At 39.0% G+C, this 18,211-nt stretch overlaps 1 protein-coding gene across 2 annotated transcripts; it reads right to left on the bottom strand.

Moving 5' to 3' along the window:
- Positions 1-6,358: 6,358 nt before the first annotated feature.
- rcbtb2 (regulator of chromosome condensation (RCC1) and BTB (POZ) domain containing protein 2) lies at positions 6,359-16,738 on the bottom strand. 2 transcript variants are annotated; one of them, XM_034097104.1, is made up of 12 exons: positions 16,509-16,738; positions 15,413-15,544; positions 14,204-14,354; positions 13,313-13,479; positions 13,085-13,243; positions 12,525-12,632; positions 12,285-12,427; positions 11,842-12,032; positions 11,190-11,316; positions 8,632-8,771; positions 8,410-8,540; positions 6,359-8,298 (listed from the first exon to the last, which is right to left on the bottom strand). In XM_034097104.1, exons 2-12 carry the CDS (start codon positions 15,536-15,538, stop codon positions 8,158-8,160), a joined length of 1,584 nt encoding a protein of 527 aa, XP_033952995.1. In that variant the 5' UTR covers positions 15,539-15,544; positions 16,509-16,738; the 3' UTR covers positions 6,359-8,157. The 2 variants fall into 2 exon arrangements, with proteins under 2 accessions (XP_033952995.1, XP_033952996.1); XM_034097105.2 differs by lacking the exons at positions 6,359-8,298; positions 8,410-8,540; positions 8,632-8,771 and having other exon boundaries at positions 11,203-11,316; positions 11,846-12,032.
- Positions 16,739-18,211: the final 1,473 nt, after the last annotated feature.

Here is an 18,211-nt window from a genome sequence, read left to right as displayed (position 1 = left end):
TATCTAGTGTATTCATACCCCACTGTTTATTCATCATTCAATTCATTCTATATGTTATTCTGTAGATTGTGTACATTACTTTCCACTTCACTGCTTGTTGCACCTGGTTAGAAGCTAAACTGCATTTCGTTGTCTCAGTACCTGTAATATGTGCAATAACAATAAAGTTTCTCTTTAAGTTAAACCAAATCATTAAAATAAAATCTATTGTAATGTAATGATATGGTTTAACCTTATTTATTGAATACATCATTTAAAATGGCAAGATTAAATCAAATTACATCCATGTTGTACACATCATAAAGCTTAAAGTGGCAGCTAAAGAATTAACACAGCAGCAGGTCTGTTCAATTCATGCTCATTAAGCTTCATGTGTGCGGATCTGAAGGGACTGATCATTTGTAGCCTGTCCACCTATCAGTTTTGCAAACATTAAGAGGGAGGAGCATTTCTATTGCACCCACTTCATCTGCAACGAAAAACGCCAACGCAATTTCCGCCATTGCAAACCCAGCCAGTCAAGCCGACTCCGAGTCCGAGCTGTCCGACTTAAGACGAGCTTTTTGACACCTCCCCCGGCTGCGATCGGCTACTCTCGTCTACTTTCGAGGCGAGCCGCAATGTGTCTCAAACAAGCCTAGTACGTTGCATGATGTCCGACTTGCTCTGGAGGCTCGCCTACATGAGACGTTGAAATCTCGCGGGACAAAGACGCCCGCAGACCATGGATTTAACTTCTGTTAGACAGCTATCATACTGAATAAATATGTACTGTGAATGTATGCAAAAATGTATGGCATATGGCTGTCTAACAGAAGTTAAATTCATTTCTCACTTATTTTGACAATGTACTTAACCCCAAATAAAAGAACCCAATAAAAAGAGTTGTTAAATAATTTAGCGACTTCTGGCGACGTTCAGACAGCTAATAGCTACTTTCCTTACTATTATATGGAGTTCGCAACACTGGTCACACACAGTCACAGCCATAGTCACGTCGAACCCATGGTCGAACCTGATGACTGCGGGCAGTGCGGGGCTAACGGTTCGTGTCGCTACCAGTCCGCTGACATGGCATGTCAATCAACGGTAAGTTTTGCCCATTACTTGCCCAGTATTACTTTGAATATTATTATTGAGGATTAAATCCACTTTGAAGACCACCGTTTTATATCGTGCAGTTTAGCGGCAAAATATAAAATACAAAAATATCGGTCAGTTAGCCAGCTAACGCTAGCTTTGTTGAGTTTATGCTATTTTCTATTTAGCTAACGTCGAAGTAGTGTATGTGAAATCAACCTCACAATAAGATGTGTGTATATTACAATTATTAATGTCATATTTCAAGATGATTACTTAGATATTTCAATATGGTTGGTTGAGCTGGAGTTCATTATTGAGCTTACACGTGAACGTCACAGTCTGAAGAACGAACCCAAACCTTGTTGTTTGTATTAATTGCATTACCAAATTGGAATCAAATAAACAGTAAGCATTGGTAACACAACTTCCAAAGTTACAATAAAATAAAAAGGACCCTGACTCGGACAATACACAATCCAACATGTTCAACAGAAGAGAATCAGTTATATTGTTTGTACACATGGTACTTTACATATATATCTGTTTGTTTAAGGTGTCCAGGTGATGCAGACAGGCTGGACCAGAGAGTGAGAGACAGAACTGGACTCCTCACAGCAGTGAACTTCAGCACAGGTACAAATAGGCTACTCTTTTTTCATACTGTACAAAGAATCAAGAAAGATATTGGTTTAAATAAATGAAATATTGACTTGAATACACTGATATATATTCCATTAAACAATACTAAATACTAGATCACCTACACATCAGTGAAGTTGAGGGGTTTTTCCATGCAAAAGGTTACATTTAGATGTTAACAAGCAATATGACTGTCAGCTTTCTAATGTATTGAAGGCAAAGATATTTAACACAGAGAGAATTGCTACTATTTGTCTCTCAATATTGTCTGTAAAAACGTGGTAAAAGTTATTCTTTCAGTGAGACAACAGAGCAAGCTTCTACAGTTGCACTACGTTTGTAACAGTTAAATATTATTTTGATAATAAAATATATTTCAATGTTGATGAGCTTCATACTGTTCATTCATAATCTGATTGTCTTTGTAGCTCACTGTTGAAATAAAAAAAAAACATTACAATTACAAAATAATTATATCTACAGCCCATACTTGCCAACCTTGAGACCTCAGAAATCGGGAGCATTTCAAAACCACCGCGGGGGAGGGGTGCTGCTAGTGGATCGCCGGAGCTGGATTAACATTAACATGCTTATTGTAGTTGTAAGGGAACTGCCTTGCGGCCTGTAGCACCATCCTTTATGGAGCATATGTGAAGGGCAGGAGTGAGCAGAGTTGTCAATTCTTGTTCTGTTTTCTGTGACTATTTTCCCCACCCTCTCAGACTTTCAGTTGCACGCGCTGCTAATGAGACGCGCTACCATGGAAACCAAACAATGGTGTAGCTGTATTAAAGTCCGAGTGGAAACAGTCCTGAGTAAATCTGATTTTGTCAGAAATCGGGAGAAATGCGGGAGAAATATGACCCCGGGAGGAAACCGTGAGAGGGCAGTGAAATCGGGAGTCTCCCGCGAAAATCGGGAGGGTTTGCAAGTATGCTACAGCCCCTAAACACACAACTTTCATAAATAACACACTTGTTCTGCAATAATATGTTTTATGTTTCCTGTCATTTTTGTTAGGAAAGGACATGCCTGAAAGACACAACATGTTCTCCTTCTCTGAGGGTCAAGAAGAACATCCAAGAGGAACATTAAAAGCTGATGTTATGAGATTTTAAGACCAGTAGCCTACAGGACGTTCACTAAGAAACTACTTTTATTGTGAAAACAAAGATCTGTACACCGAATATTTTTGTAGTCTACCAGGACCATCATTTGTTTGTGACGCTGCCTGCACCTCAGAGAAGGGGTGGTTATAGTCAGGCTTATAAAGTGTGGCGAAAAACATAGTCAGCTGATGGGATGCATCTATTTCCACATCTACACTCCATCAGCTGATTATTTCTATTTGCCTCACTTTATGAGCATCACATCACTTGTGCCTTGTACTGCAGAGTTTGCAACGTCACAAATAAATGGGGCCATTCTTCAGTCAGATGTGAATGTGTAATCTAACATTTTCAGTAAGAATAATGGACGAAAGGAGTGCAAATACAAATACAATTTATTGAAATGTGAACCAAAAGTTAATCAAAAATGTTTTAAATAGAAAGCACATATGGACAGAAGGTGTAAACCTATTAAATGTATAAGTAAACCCATTTAGTCAAATAAAGTGACAGACTAGGCCTGTGCAGCTGGTATCAGCTATGCCCAGCATGGGCTCCTCCATCAGGCCTGGTCCTCCTAGCTGAGGAAAGACCCTCAGTCCTCTCCAAACCAACAGACAGGACGTCCATCACACGGAGGTTTCTCCCTGAAGTCTCTGCAGCTCTCTAGACACCAGGCTGTCTCAATCCGTCCACACTGAATATGAGAGGGGGAAAATGAAAATAATAAATGCTTTAGACAATAAGAAATATAAAGTTGACAGTTGAGTTACTCAGTTTTTTTAGATTGTCAATACTATTACTGTATAACTAATATCTCAGGTTAAGAGGCACCTTCAAATAAAGATTGGTCTTTAAATACATTTTGTCTCTTGAATTGTTTGTCTAAAGTCAAGGATCTAGAACTGGTACTTGCAGTTTTAATGATACAGTCCGGTTATTATGCTGTTTGGGGGAGGCATCACAGGTAAGAGTACTAACTAGCTACCATCCCATGTACCTTGGCTTGACTTAAATGTATTAAACGTATAATTAAATGATGGCAAAATATAAATAATGTCATGCAAACATATTAATATTTGCTTGATTCCAGAGTTTAATTTAGCACAATTGCATACACACATTAAGGGATTTTATGATTCTGAAGTCTTCGTTCTAAATAGAAAATAGCATGGATAATTTACAAAGGCTTTCAAAACACAGCAGGAGCCCAAGATAATTATAAAACTTGCCATTATTTCAGTACAGTTCAATTGGTTTTAATTTCATAAACGGTTATCAACCGTTAGTGCCAAAGCAGTAGGCTAATATGAATTACTGCTGTAGTCTATCAGATAGACGGTTCGGTGTCGATAACGGGTCCCTAGGTGGGTAGATCTGCAGACGAAATGCTCTAGCCCCACCTCTCCTGCTCAGAGATCTGCTGGGCTGAAGTCGAATAGTCCATTAGTTTAGGAACCTTCCTAACGGAGTGAAATGACCCGGAAGTCCCTCAGTGGCAGCCATGATAAGTGCCGTTCGAATTCTCTAGTTCAGAGAACTGTAGCAGATACGACCGTTATCGTCCTCGTGTGGCCGGGGCTTAAAAGCTTGTCAAGGGTACAAATTGTCAACATTCTTGTCTGTCTGTCTGTCTGTCTGTAACGCAGCCCCAACAAGACTCAGTAAACACTGTATACAACAGAAGGCCTACCAATACATAACTGATGAACACATTTGAGCAGCTAATGACTAAATAACAAATAGTCACCATCTCTGAATCAAGGACTAGATATTGAAGTAATTTTGTGATCAGGTCGCTTGTGATTGTTGATGCTGTGTATCTAATTGTAAAGTATTTGTTTCCTAGATTCAGCAAATAAGGTTGCATTTAAGAAAAGGTTTTGCACTTACACCAACATTCTCAAGTTAACGCACTGGTCTCCTCGCACCACTGGCCTGGACACCATGTTTGGGATTTAAAGAAATTGGCTGTGTTTTTCTGGATAAAGCCTGGTAGGCCTATATATGAATTTGGCGATAGTTTACTGACCAGAAATAGACATGCAGATGCTTTCATTTTCCTGCGTCAGGATTCATTTACATGTCTTACATCCTGAATGAGCTGATTGACTATCATTTTGTCTCCAGGGTAAAACAGGCTTCACGATATGCTTGAATTGATATGCAGAATATTTAAGTTATTTCTGAGGGAAAAACAAGCCAGAGATGTTTGTTTGCAGGTTTCACAGATACTGCAGCATTAAACTCAAAAAGGGAACTAACCAACTACACAGGAGACACAAGTTGGGCTTTTATATCAAACCAACAACTTCCTGTGAACACAGAGGCTACGGATTAATATTTAGCCCAGACTAAACCACCCGTCAAAGCCGGATCACTATTGGTTTATATTTTTCAAGCGTTACAAAAAAACAGTCCAGAAAGCTCTTACTCACGACATTACCATTTTAAGGTACTTTAATGTTGCTGAAAATACTTGTCAACCTTACACAAATGCAGAAGTACTTGTCATGATTTGTTTACAATGTTACACTTCTGTTTCCTTAAGAAGTAAGAGAGCTTTCACCACAGCTATTTTTAGGTAAGTCAAAAGAACTTACCGGGATCAAACCCACATTTTAAAATGTTGTCGCAGTGTGGGGCGGGGGTTGCATGTGGCGGGTTGCCAGTTGCCGTTGGCAGCTGTGTGCACTTCCTCATTTTCCATGAAAGACTGTTTAACATGTGTCAGCTTTGTTGAGTAATTGTGTGTGACAGAGTACATACGTTTAGTCTGAGGCTTTTATCCATAAAATATCATATGAACTTGCCTGGCAGCCTAATTCTGCACTGGCCCCATGTTCTCTGAGAAATGTAGTAAGGTGAAGTGAAATGTGTGGCAACTGTTATGCTAAATGTAGGGATCTAAAAAGCCAAAGTCACCATAGAACTTCACAATAAATAGTCTTCTAAAAAGGAAAGGAGGCAACATCTCAAAAGCCATCTGCTTATCAATTTAACCTAATTTGTTTAGAGAGAATAAGCCAATGGAACAAAGTAACTGAATTATCGTCTGCGAGCTGCTGATCTGGTTTTCATCACAATATGCACAGACATACTGTTTGTCAGGGCTTGGCACACTATGAAGCTTATTGTGTTTTTCAAGACTGTATTTAAGTCAAATCGAAATATTGTGAACACACACATCTTTGTTCTTACACAGAAATGATTTGGATTGCCATGATTTGTAAGGTGTTCCCGTTATTCTGACCACACCTTGTACTTTCTGACAGCTTTTGTGAAATCTGGAAGAACTGGATGATGCAACACTGATGTTGCACTTCAGGATATACTCAGGCCTCCATGTAGAACAACAGGAGCTTCCCCTTCTCACAGGAAGACTTTGAAGCTGTGTGTGTTACATTTCAATGTGCTAACATGATGTCAGATGGTATTACATCGTACACATATTCCGATCATCCCCTCCGCATCCGGCACAAAACACATAACAGTAGCAATAGGATGAGTTGCTGCAGTCATATAAATGAATTCGTTTCAAGTTTATTTTGCTTGCATTTCACTCACTGGACAGGGTTTGAGATTAGAGTAGGAGTAAGTGTACAATGCAAATAAGAGTTGAGGGTATATAAATAAACCTAAGATTTTGTCGAATAGCAAAGTGAGGCAAGTGTTAAAACCGCAACATGTATGTTAGGTAAGCGACAGGCTCTCAGCAAAGAAACGCATCAGTATGAAAAGATATTCAAATACAACACACTACCCCCCCACGGTTTAACACTGCTATTGTTAAAACTCAAAATAGCACAATAGAGCCTCTTTAATGTGTATGTAACTGTACATTTGGCCAAACATATATTCAGTATATATATAGTATATATTCCATATTTTGTGTTAACATGAATGTGATGGCTGTACATTACTGCACAACATAGAGCACGAATCGCAGCAATAACACATACATCAAATTATCTAGTAACTAGTTTTAATACATTTTAATTTATCAAATGTTACAATTAGTGCTGCTGTCAGCAGCTTATATAGTTTTCCATACAAAATGAAAACAGGCATTTTTTGTAATTATCAAAACATTAAAAAAAATACAATACTTGGCTTGTTAAAGTAAAATCATTGGGTTATGTTCTATTAAGACAGATGCAGAAATTGAATGTGGAATCATCTAGTTACTACATTTTCAAACCTTGCAGTTATATATAGCTATATTAAACATATTCAGTTGGCATTTACACAAAGTCAGCACTATTTTATCACCACAAGGTTCTACCAGAGAAGGGATATAGACCATGACTTGTAAAAAGATTCAGGAGTTTGATGCCAACATAAAAACAATTTAAAAAAGAAAAAGAAAGCAATTAACAAGCAAACTTTTGTAAACATACCAATTTGCAATGAATTTGTAGCATCACACAGGAATCAATATGCTTTTGTAAGCCAGACACTGTTTCCAGCTGCACAGAGAGCGTTAATCTGAACACAAGTAAACAGAAGGATGTCCTTATCTCTCATAACTGTCTAGACCTATTTATAACAGTTGCAGACCGTCTGTAAACTGTTTCAACTGTGCAAATGTTAGTCATTACAAACACCACTCAGAAACCACACGTTTGGATGGCAAAGGTGAAAAACTACAATATAAAACAACGTGGCAAAATGTAACATTAACTTACGCAAGAGAACAGAAATGGAGAACTAAAGTTGTTTAGAAAAAAAAGTGTCAAACATGTGTATCTTTCCTCATTAAATTCAGAACGTTTAAGAATCAAGGCTTCAAAGAAAAGCAGCACGATGTGAAGGGTCATAGCTACGGAAACATTTACACTTTGATTTGTTTGACTAACTGATGTGACAAAATAATGTACTTACACCTCAATGCCAAACCCTTTTATTGCAATGGTTTATATTTAGTAAATAGCATTACCAGGCTTCCTGTCTGAGCTGGTTGTCACTGTGAGGGATCCCATCTGTCTGTGGATTAGCTTTATGAAAACAAATCACACACATAATTGACCAAGCCTATTGTCAGTGACACAAAGACGACCACTGTGGTACATCTTTGTATTCCACTGCTTGTGACAGACCGAGTGGTGTAAGCCCTTTATTTACGCCCCAAAGCAGCTACTGTGTTTTGGCTGGCTTTAGAGCAGTAACACAGAGGCATCGGTTAGAGGGAGAAACATTAAACCCTTTGCCTCTCCAGTGTTAAAATCCCCAGCGACAAGGCTTTTGAAGTGCTGAGCAGCCTGGTGTTTACTTTGTTCTAGGGTCGACTCTCAGGAGCGAATCCATCACAACAGGGGCCTTCTAGTCAGTTTTTGAAGGCCCCGTAGCAACTGGCTTTGCTAATGAAGTTCTTGAGTAGGTCGTGGTCCATGTCCGCAAAGGCCTGGGTCTGCGTGACAGCTGTTAGGTGGTTGACGCAAAACTTGAAGCAGAACTCCTCCAGGTCCTAAAAATGAAGAGGGCTGTCTGGTCATTGCTGAGGAGTATAACTGACTAGCTACTTTGAGGGGCTCCACCACGAAGCTGTTTGACTGTGTGTCAGGAGCTATGAGCTTACCCGCGCCTCATACTTGACAGCGGCAGAGAGCAGAGTGACGGCGTTCTCCTCAGAAATGCCTCTCTTGATGGTTTCCTGGCACAACCTCTTCAGCCTCGTCTCTCGGTAGAACGTGGCCAGGTCTAGCAGCCCTGCACACACAGGAGAACACACACAGGTGAGTGTGTTTCTGCACCGACTGTCAGAGTGGAGAAAGACTGAGGACCATGTCTGGGTGCTTACCAATGGCATCCTCTGGTGGCAGGTTAATAGTGTCTGTGTAGAGGTACTCCAGAAAGGCTCGGTACACCAGGTATGAAAACTGGTGAATTTCTAACGTATCCTCATCTGTTTCATTAAGCAATGTGCGAAAATGCTCACATCTGGAGAGGGAAGAAAGGCAGCTGACTACTCCAGTTACTTCAAACATTTATAAAAGTTAATTAGCATGTTTTAAAATGATGTATTACACATGTGTACTTAACATGTACTTGCTATTATACAAATAATGCTGTAGCAAAAAAAACATTAGGCACGTTCACACCGAAGTACTTTTCCCCGTACTTTTCCCGTTTAGTCCGTTAGTACCCCTTAGCCGCGTTCACACCAAGTACTTTGCCGTACTTAGTTCCCAGCACTTAGTTCCCCTATGGAACTAAGAGCCGATCGCATTCACACCGGAATAAGTTCCCTGAGGGAATGTGCCGCTGACGTCACTTTGTCTTCTTCTGCTTTGGGTTTACTTGCAGGCCGCAAACAACTTCACGGCGTATTCTGCGTAAGCTGCTGGGACTCCCAGCAGCTTCTACTTATGTCGCGTTCACACCAAAAAGAGTACTTAGTGCCGGGAATTTTTACCCCCATTTTTAGTGCCTGCTAGAGAGGTCGTACCAAAAAAGTACCAATTTCTATTGGCTGGGCGAATTGCAAACCACGCCCCGTAAAACTCTGAAAAGTTTTATTGTATTTGCTGGCATTAGCATTATTAGCATTAGCCCTGCGCACCAACGGAGAGAGAATAACTTATGGCAACAAAAAAAAAAACATGGGAGCGGTGGAGATGAGGAGGTGTCGGCGTTCTGGCTGGGAGTCCCAGCCGCTTCTACTGAAGCCAATCCCCAAATACGGGGACTTCCGGCCGGGGACTTCGGGTGGCAGTATACGCCGTGAAGTTGTTTGCGGCCTGCCAGTAAACCCAAAGCAGAAGAAGACAAAATGACGTCAGTGGCTCATTTGCGTAATCTTCCCTCAGGGAAAAGTACTCCGGTGTGAACGCGATTGGTACTTAGTGCCCTGCACTAAGTACGGCAAAGTACTTGGTGTGAAAGCGGCTATTGGCATTTTTTTCAAGAACCAAAAATGAGGTTTGCATTTATTTGTTGTCAAATGATTTGACCTTTGTGAGATAATGCAATGCAGTTTTTACTTGCAACAAATCATATTTTGACACGATGAATATTATATTTGCAGGGAAAAAATTAAAGAAACCTGGTACTGGTTCACTGTGATCGATCACACAACTCAAGCAAGAGTCTGCTAATTCAATGGCTGCCTATAAAGAAGTTAGGGTACCTGCAGCTTACAACAAATAAATAATTGTGAATTAAAACTCTGGGCTAATTTTTTTAAATACAAAAAAAGTAAAATGAAAATATTTTCTATTCATGTTTGCAACTATTATTGTTCACTATTTTGTCTGATTTGGATAAATCCTGTTTTTCACTGATACCATTGTATTTGAATCTCAACATGTATCGTGCTTATGTTGTTTAACATACTGCTTTATTACCATAACATCGTTTTGAATTGAAATTGAAAATATATATCATGTATTCTTTTGACCTACCATAAAATTCTATCTTAATACCATTTGTCCTCAACGCTAAGACACTGCTTCCCTATCATTTCTTCTCAGGACACGGTTAAATAAACAACTGAATCTTCATTCCCGAAGTGCATCTCAAACGTGTCATTTGCATGTGATCTTGCCAAAGCACGCGTTTTGCTCTATTGCATATTCGTGTGAGCGTGTGCACGAGGGTTGAAGTCGCAGACAGTCTGGCTCCTTCCTACTGACAGTGCAAAAGAGCAAGCAACTGGAATGCTGATACTTTGTGTCCGAGTGTGGTTATAAAAAGAAAAACAGGAAACAATAGGTCTGTCTCTGCTCCCCTGTGACATTAACAGGAAAGACGAGGAAACCAGATAGAGTTTAAATATAGGCAACACAGCATTCAGTATGCAACATACATGTTAAATGTTATAGAAAGATAAGTGTGTTTGCTATCATCATGGCTGCCCTCTTAACATAATGATTTCTCAATTAGGTGCTTCTATTTTTAACAATCATACAGTTCAAGATCAAAGTAAAATTCCTACTGTGGTATACCAAGCGCATGTATTACTCATGACCAAGCACGACCTCTGAATGTGAAAAATACACTCATGTGACCAAAATGAAGTCAGGGTGGAGAAGCAGGCTACGCTTTTAGAACCACAACAAGAAGGTAGTCTAAATTCAATCAAATAATCCAAGTACAGCTCAAAATAGGCAACATATTGTAAACCTAACCAGATACACACCAGCTTCTCAACATGTCATGTGATTGGACATTGACAACTGCATTGTTGTCGCTAGTTTTAATTAATTTACACTGAGTTAATATGGCGCAAAAGAGAGAGAAACTAAAAGAAAATCTGAAGACACTAAAAACTAAAAAAGGTGAGACAATAAAATATTCATATATAAGTGGCACTGGTAAACATTTTCTGTGAACTTTGAGAGTGGTTGTTTGCTATACCTGATTTTCAGCAGGGCTTTGTGAACATGGATACACTTCCCATCAACCAAGAACTTTAGGTCTGAAATCTCTGGGCTGTCAAATTCCTTCTTCAAAGACTGGGCAACCGTCAGGTAGTCATCACCGTCTGGCAAGAATGAAGAAAAGCTATTTTGTTTATAAAGAACAAGTCAATAACGGCCAAAATACTGTTAAATTACACCTTCTTTGAAACTAAACACAACTAAATTAAGCATTATGTCTATTTTACAGTCCTTAACGTATGTAAAAAACATAACAATAAAAATGACGCCTTAAGAGCCCAATGATATGACTCTCTCCAGTATCTGTCTTATTATCGAAAGGAAATAAACACATTGCACTGGCTTCTTAGTTAAACAGTCTTTTTCAGAAAGATGTTATTAACTTAAAGAAATTCAGGGTTCAAATGAGATCAATTGGTTAACACATAAGTGTTTGAAATGGAGAGGAAACGGAGCTTCCTGTTTATTCTAAGACCACTTCCAGGAATGTGTGCCTATGACACACAGGAATGCATTGTGTGCTTACCTTTAACCAGTAAATGGGCAAAAAACGTAGATGTTTTAGTAATGCTTTGGAAATGTGTTATTGTTAATACATGTCTATATTTATTTCCCACTAACACTCTTACCTACTGAGAGGAGGTGCCACGTGACGGCTGGTGTGGCGAAGCAGGCAAACACATCGTCCGTGCTGCTGAAATGGGTGAGGTGGGGGCTGGCTACAGCCTGACCCCGACACTGACCCCACATCAGAACCTGCCCGCTCTGGGTCTTGGCAGCTGACGTGTGGCTGGTGTGACATGCAGCCACCTCCACCATCCTAGTGACAGAATGCAACACTTTGAGTCCTCCCTGTCCAGACTGTATGCTGAAATATGTCTGATACAGATGCTAATAGGGCATTCTGCCATAACTATTAAACAGCGCATTACTTCTGTTATTACACCTCAGCTATCAGTCTCTTATTACTCTATGATATCCCAAAATCTCTCAAAATTGTGTCATCAGTGACCTGTAGTGATGGCAGAGGTGTCATGGCTAGTTTAGGCCAGGGTAAAAACAAAGTACTGACCTCTCCTTGTCTGTGTTTATAAGTGTGGGAAGAGCCTGGTTACTCTTATTGCCTGTTCCCAACTGCCCATAGGAGTTGGCTCCCCAGGCGTAAACCATCCCCTCGTCTGTGAGTGCCAGTGTATGAGCATATCCACAGGCAACCTGTACACGGGAAGAAGAGCGATATTAAGCTAAATAACAACTGAACCTTTTTTTTTTTTTTTAAATGTATGAGATCCGTCTCTCCGTAGGCTCTTACCCGGACGATGTTGACCCCTTGGAGAGCAGCGATCCTGCATGGGGTCTGCTGATTTCCATTGTTGCCCAAACCTAGCTGTCCATTGCAATTGTAGCCCCAACCGTAGATCTACACACAGGGAAATAATGCACTGCAGACGCTTTATCACTGCATTGGTGGGGCTTGGTTATCTGTATGTTTAGGGGTGATTGTTTTCAGCTTCTATTAGCATTTATCTGCATACTTTTTTTAATATTGTATAAATTAACTTTCATTTCAACAGGCTTTAAAAAAAGTTTCTTCACTTTCATTTGGTACTATATTCTGAGATGTCAGCATTTCTAGAAACACATGTACTGTTAATTGCAATCAACACTGTTGTCTTGTTGGAGAAAACAGCAATTTTGAAACCTTTTTTCCTTTTAAGTCATACAAAAAAGAAAGAAAAAAACATAAAATGATGGGCCATGCTTCTAATATACAAACTGTTAAACACATTTGCATTAGCCAACCCCCACTCCACTTACTGAGAGCACTGATTGACATTCATGCTAAACATCTGCAGTTTGATGACCCATTACCTCTCCATTGTCCAGTACAGCCATGGAGCAGAGCTGACCACAGGCGATGTTGACCACCACTTTGTTCTGCAGGCAGCTGCTAACGCGGCGTGGTGTCGGCTGGTTGGCCGTCGAGCCTGAACCCACTTGTCCTGAGTTGTTGTAACCCCATGCGAACACCTGAACAAGGACATAAATGTTCTACACAGCGTAGGCAAAAGAGAAACAGCAGGACGTATGATATGTCACCTCTCCGTCAGTTGTGAGGGCGATGGTGTGGTGGGAGCCACAGGCCACTTCTGTCACTCTCTTGCTAAGGAGGTTGGTGGAAACCAGGGCAGGGGTCAGTCCGTGGTTGGTGGTCCCGTTGCCCAGCTGGCTGTAGCCGTTATGGCCCCACGCAAACACCTCTCCGTCTACGGCAAGGCAGGCAAACTTTCATTCATGTTGTCTCAGTGGTTAATATGTTATCAATAGTTAAGAAGCAGTCAGCTTCACATGATAAAGTAAACACATCTGGTTTATAGGCAAATCGTATCACTCTGAAATTCATTTACGGGTCTTGTAATACACAACTGACAACAAGTAGATGAATGTTTTGTTTAATTGTTCATGATGTAGTTTATACCACTGACTGGAGAAAACACTATTATTAGAAATATGAATAGTTGGCAAACAGAATGAAATATTTTTATGTTACAATCAAAATAACTATGTGAATCATTTCTACGGTCAATTATTTACAGATTGATGCAACATAGTGCAACTATTTTAACTAAAATCAACAAAAATAGTCCCTTTTGTACCAAAACACACTGAATAGTCAGTCTATAAACCTGTCACTTGTAAGTTACAATTACCCAAAAAAAAGGCAAATTAGTTCACATAACATTTAGTGTATTCACTCCAATCAGACACTTATGAATAGTAATCAGACTCTATCTCCTATCATGTTTGTTTACGTTGTACTGTTCTTAATAAGGTGTGTTTAGAAAGTGCATGGGCAGTGATGACTCAGTATCATCCTAAAGCGGATACTAGGCATAAGCATGCATCCTCTTGTTGTTTGTGATGTTATTCCTCTGCATCTTGAGGACATGAGCCCTCAGGGACAAATAAAGGTTTCCTGGACTGGATTACCTGTAGTTGCGATAACCACATGCGGTCCGGTTCCATAGCTTAGGGACTCAATTTTCTTTCCACACAAGACATCAATCCGGCGCGGCTCAATAGTGCTTTGAAGGTCTCCGAGCCCTAAACAGCCGCTGCAGTTGGTGCCCAGAGCGAAGACCTGCAGACAGCAAGCATCACTTATGATACCCATAAATGATGCATAAATGCTGAATTCTGTTGTTAACTGATAAATACTGACACCCAAATAAACCAAAAATATTTGGTTGGATGAAATACTAGGAGAAGACGATATAAGTTGACCTTATGAAATGTTAAATATGTTTTATGCTGTTCAGGTTTATTGATTAATTATACAGACCTACAACTATATCGGCTATTTTCTTCTTGCTTACATTTCTATAATTGTGTTGAATCAATTGTCCAAAAGACTCTAAAATGTCAGATAGTCCCAAAGTGCATAGATTTTGAAAAGTATGTTTCTGTCGAATGAATGAATAATTGAAGGACTAATCATTTCAGGGGTATTCACACCCAAAAAAACACTTCTCCTGCAGTGAGTTTTTTGCATATTTCAGCATCTTATATTCCAAAATGTTTGACAGTTATATGAATTAATATCAACTTAATAATAGATGTTCTCCTAAGTAATATATAATGTAACATCTTATCAAAGCCCCAGAAAAATCTTCAAAATGTAATCTTTGCTGCTAGTCATGTGGGAATTATTTTTTACATGCAAAATTGTAGTGTTGAAAAGATATGTCAAATATATTTATTCCCAGTCTACTTAGTGGTGTTAATAGTGTCGTTCTATAGCAATTACTATACATATTTGAAGAGAATTCACCCAAATATTTATTTTTATTACACCACAACTGACTATTACCGAAACATAAACTGTTTGGGCCACGGGGACAAACAGTTTAAATAGGTGAGCAAGATCAGGGAATACCCTACACACCTTTGCACAGGATAAGAATGGAGCTTGCTCAGGGAATAAGCCTGCATGGCTAAAGATAGCCTCGATCTGCTTATCCCCGTGACTATAATTGCAACCTGTGTACACCACATAGTGAATCCCTGCAACATTTCCCTATCCAACCCTTAAACAGAATAGTCAAATTATTATGAAAGCAGGGTGGATAGTTCAGGTCGTGCGACGACAACTTGTAAGCAAGAGGATTAAAGCACTTTTGCTTTAAGCTAAAGTGTTACCTCATCATTAACTGTGACATAAAGGGCTTCATTTGCAGCACTGCCAAAGACACAAGCCTGACGAATAAGCCGCAGTTCCTCTGGAGGAAGGAGCGCAAACACTGGCCACTTCCCCACGTCCAGCATACTCAGCTGTGAAATGAGGAGAAAACACAGATAAACAGATGTAAATTATTGTATATCCAGTCATCAATTGTGCTTAAAAAATAGTGTACAAAAGCAGGAAATGTGGGAAGATAATAACATATTTTATTTGATCTAACTTATGTATTGTACTTTGTTAATTCTAGTGAACTTTTGAAATAAACAGTAGATTTAAATTGTAAATTAAGTGCCCAGTCAAACAGGAGTATGGTGAAGTTTTCTTTTATAACCATTCTTACTCTGTTAAATACATTCTCAATTTAATATATACTTTTACTGCTATTTTTTTTTTATAGTGCAGTTATGGTAAAGATTATAAATGGCAAACATCTGCCAACAATAAATCACAATCATAACAGTGTTATGATAACACCAAAGGGATACTACACCAAACTGGAAATCAAATATTGCCCAGTCTGTAGCAACCAACCAATGTATACATTAAAAACTGAGATGGTTATTTACCCACAAGTTTATCCCAGTCTTTGAAGTGCTCGGCTCAGACAGAAAGTTGGCACTGAGGCCAGCATTGTTGACAGATTAAAACATGACATGCGCGTGGATTGAGATAAACCCATTTACTGTGTTTGCTGATAGAAGGAGAGAAGTTCAATTGAGGTTTACTACACATCTTTTCTTTGATTTTTAAAATGACAACTGCTAATCTGTCAAAACTACAGTGTTTGTGTCTCAGTGAAGTTGCACTTGTAACCCAGACCTCATGAACACAGGCTTTTATGGTATAATAAACATTTAAATGCCAAAGAGGACACACGTAAACAATGCACAAGCACCGGGTTATGTTGCCTTGTAAGACTTGCAGACAGGTTTGACAAACTAGCAATATAAAGGTTGCTAATGTACCATATTAGCGGTAGCCTGGCTGTATAACTCAACCATACAAAGTATTAAGCCAATTAGTGTAAGGAGTGTTGTTGTTGCTGGGAGTTACCTTGACGTTGTTCTAGCTAATGTTTCATCCGCGGTGTCGTTTTCTTAGCATTGAACACTGAAACAACACAAAGTTGTCAGCCAACATATTGAGGAATCAAGTTGTTGATGAACTCATTTCGGTAATCGGGTACTGGTCTAGCTTCACTTCAGCTGCTGTTTGTGGAAGAGCCTTGTTGTAGTTAGCTGTGAGCGCTAAAGCACCGACTGAACAAAAACACACCGCCACCGTACTTCCTGTAGTTCGATGGTGCGTTCACTGACAGTCGGAGCTGTCAAAAAATATTCATTACCATTAGATAACAATTTGTAAAAGCCTTTGTAATTGTAGATGTTTCATGAAGCAAATATCTGCATACACGGTGCTAAACAAATACAAATGTATGTATTCTGAATATTAAAAAAACAAAAACTAAACTAAAAAAACTAATCCATGAAACGAAAAAGCAACTACACATAAAGTGATTGTAAAATATATCTTCATTTGTACATTATTTCCCCACTAGAAGCCTCCAGCAGTGGTCAATGAGCTAACTTACTGTTGTTTAGGGTGCCTGATTTAGCAGCATTTCTGGAGATTGTCCTGTTGGGGTAGTCTTGCTTCTTTGAAAATGCAATGCCTCGTGGTTATCACAGTGAAATGGTTTATGAGTCAATTGAACACTGCTGACCAGTGCTCTAAAATATGGTACTAAAACAAATTATACATTTTTTTAAAGAATATGTATTTGTAAAAGCACATAATGTATGTATTGCTGCATCAACATTCAGATTGTAATGGTATTGATAAAACATCCACTTTACTTTCCAAACTCCCCATCCACCAGCCTGATCTCACTTCCATTTCTCTGATACACATTATCCACACCACTAAACTGTAATTGCATAATAATCATAATTATTTATGTTTGATTGCTTTTGCCATTTGATTGTGAATGATTTACAATAAACTAATCTGCTGTTGTTTCGGATCACAATTTAGACCAGACTAATTTCCCTGATTGTATGTTGTCAACACCACCAATGATCAAAAGAATGTTGGTGCACTTGAGAGGAATGATTGAAAATACAATATATTTCTTTTTGGAACATTTTCACATTATGCGAAACTTCTTCTAAATAAATATAGATTTTCAGTAACTCTGTGGCAGGGAAGCACTTAGTGAACAATCTTGACACTTATTTAAGAAGCACTTTCTGTACTGATTTGAACTGTCATCAGTCTCCTGTATTAAATAATTGATTTACAAACAAATTGGAATACTTTGTGTGGGGAGTTTAACATTTTTTATTTTGTAAGGGGATCTTTTTAGTATTCATAGAAATATAATTATTTCCCACAGTATAGGTGCACATTAGAGATTAGACCAGACTACCACCTGCTTTTGATAGTATATCATAAGTAAGTATATCATTAAAACTGTAAATTCAATTGTCAAGAAAAAAGCCAAAGTAACCAGCAGGTGGAGCTATGCCTGATACTGCATGCAGCATGACACATTGCACTTTTGTGCCAAAGCTTAAAAGTCCCTCACTTTGACAAACTCATATTGTATTTGCATGTGTGTTGCGTGTCACGTAACATTCCTGAGACCCAGAAAGAAAAAGGTTTCAAATTTCCTTTTTTTTTTGATTACACAAATATATTTTTATTTTTGTTTTATTGTGTGTCCTTTGCAGAGGACATCGGGTGTTAGTTATGCG

Source organism: Pseudochaenichthys georgianus, chromosome 13 (assembly GCF_902827115.2).
Source record: "Pseudochaenichthys georgianus chromosome 13, fPseGeo1.2, whole genome shotgun sequence".
Taxonomy (NCBI): Eukaryota; Metazoa; Chordata; class Actinopteri; order Perciformes; family Channichthyidae; genus Pseudochaenichthys; species Pseudochaenichthys georgianus.
This window is presented reverse-complemented; position numbering and strand designations above follow the sequence as displayed.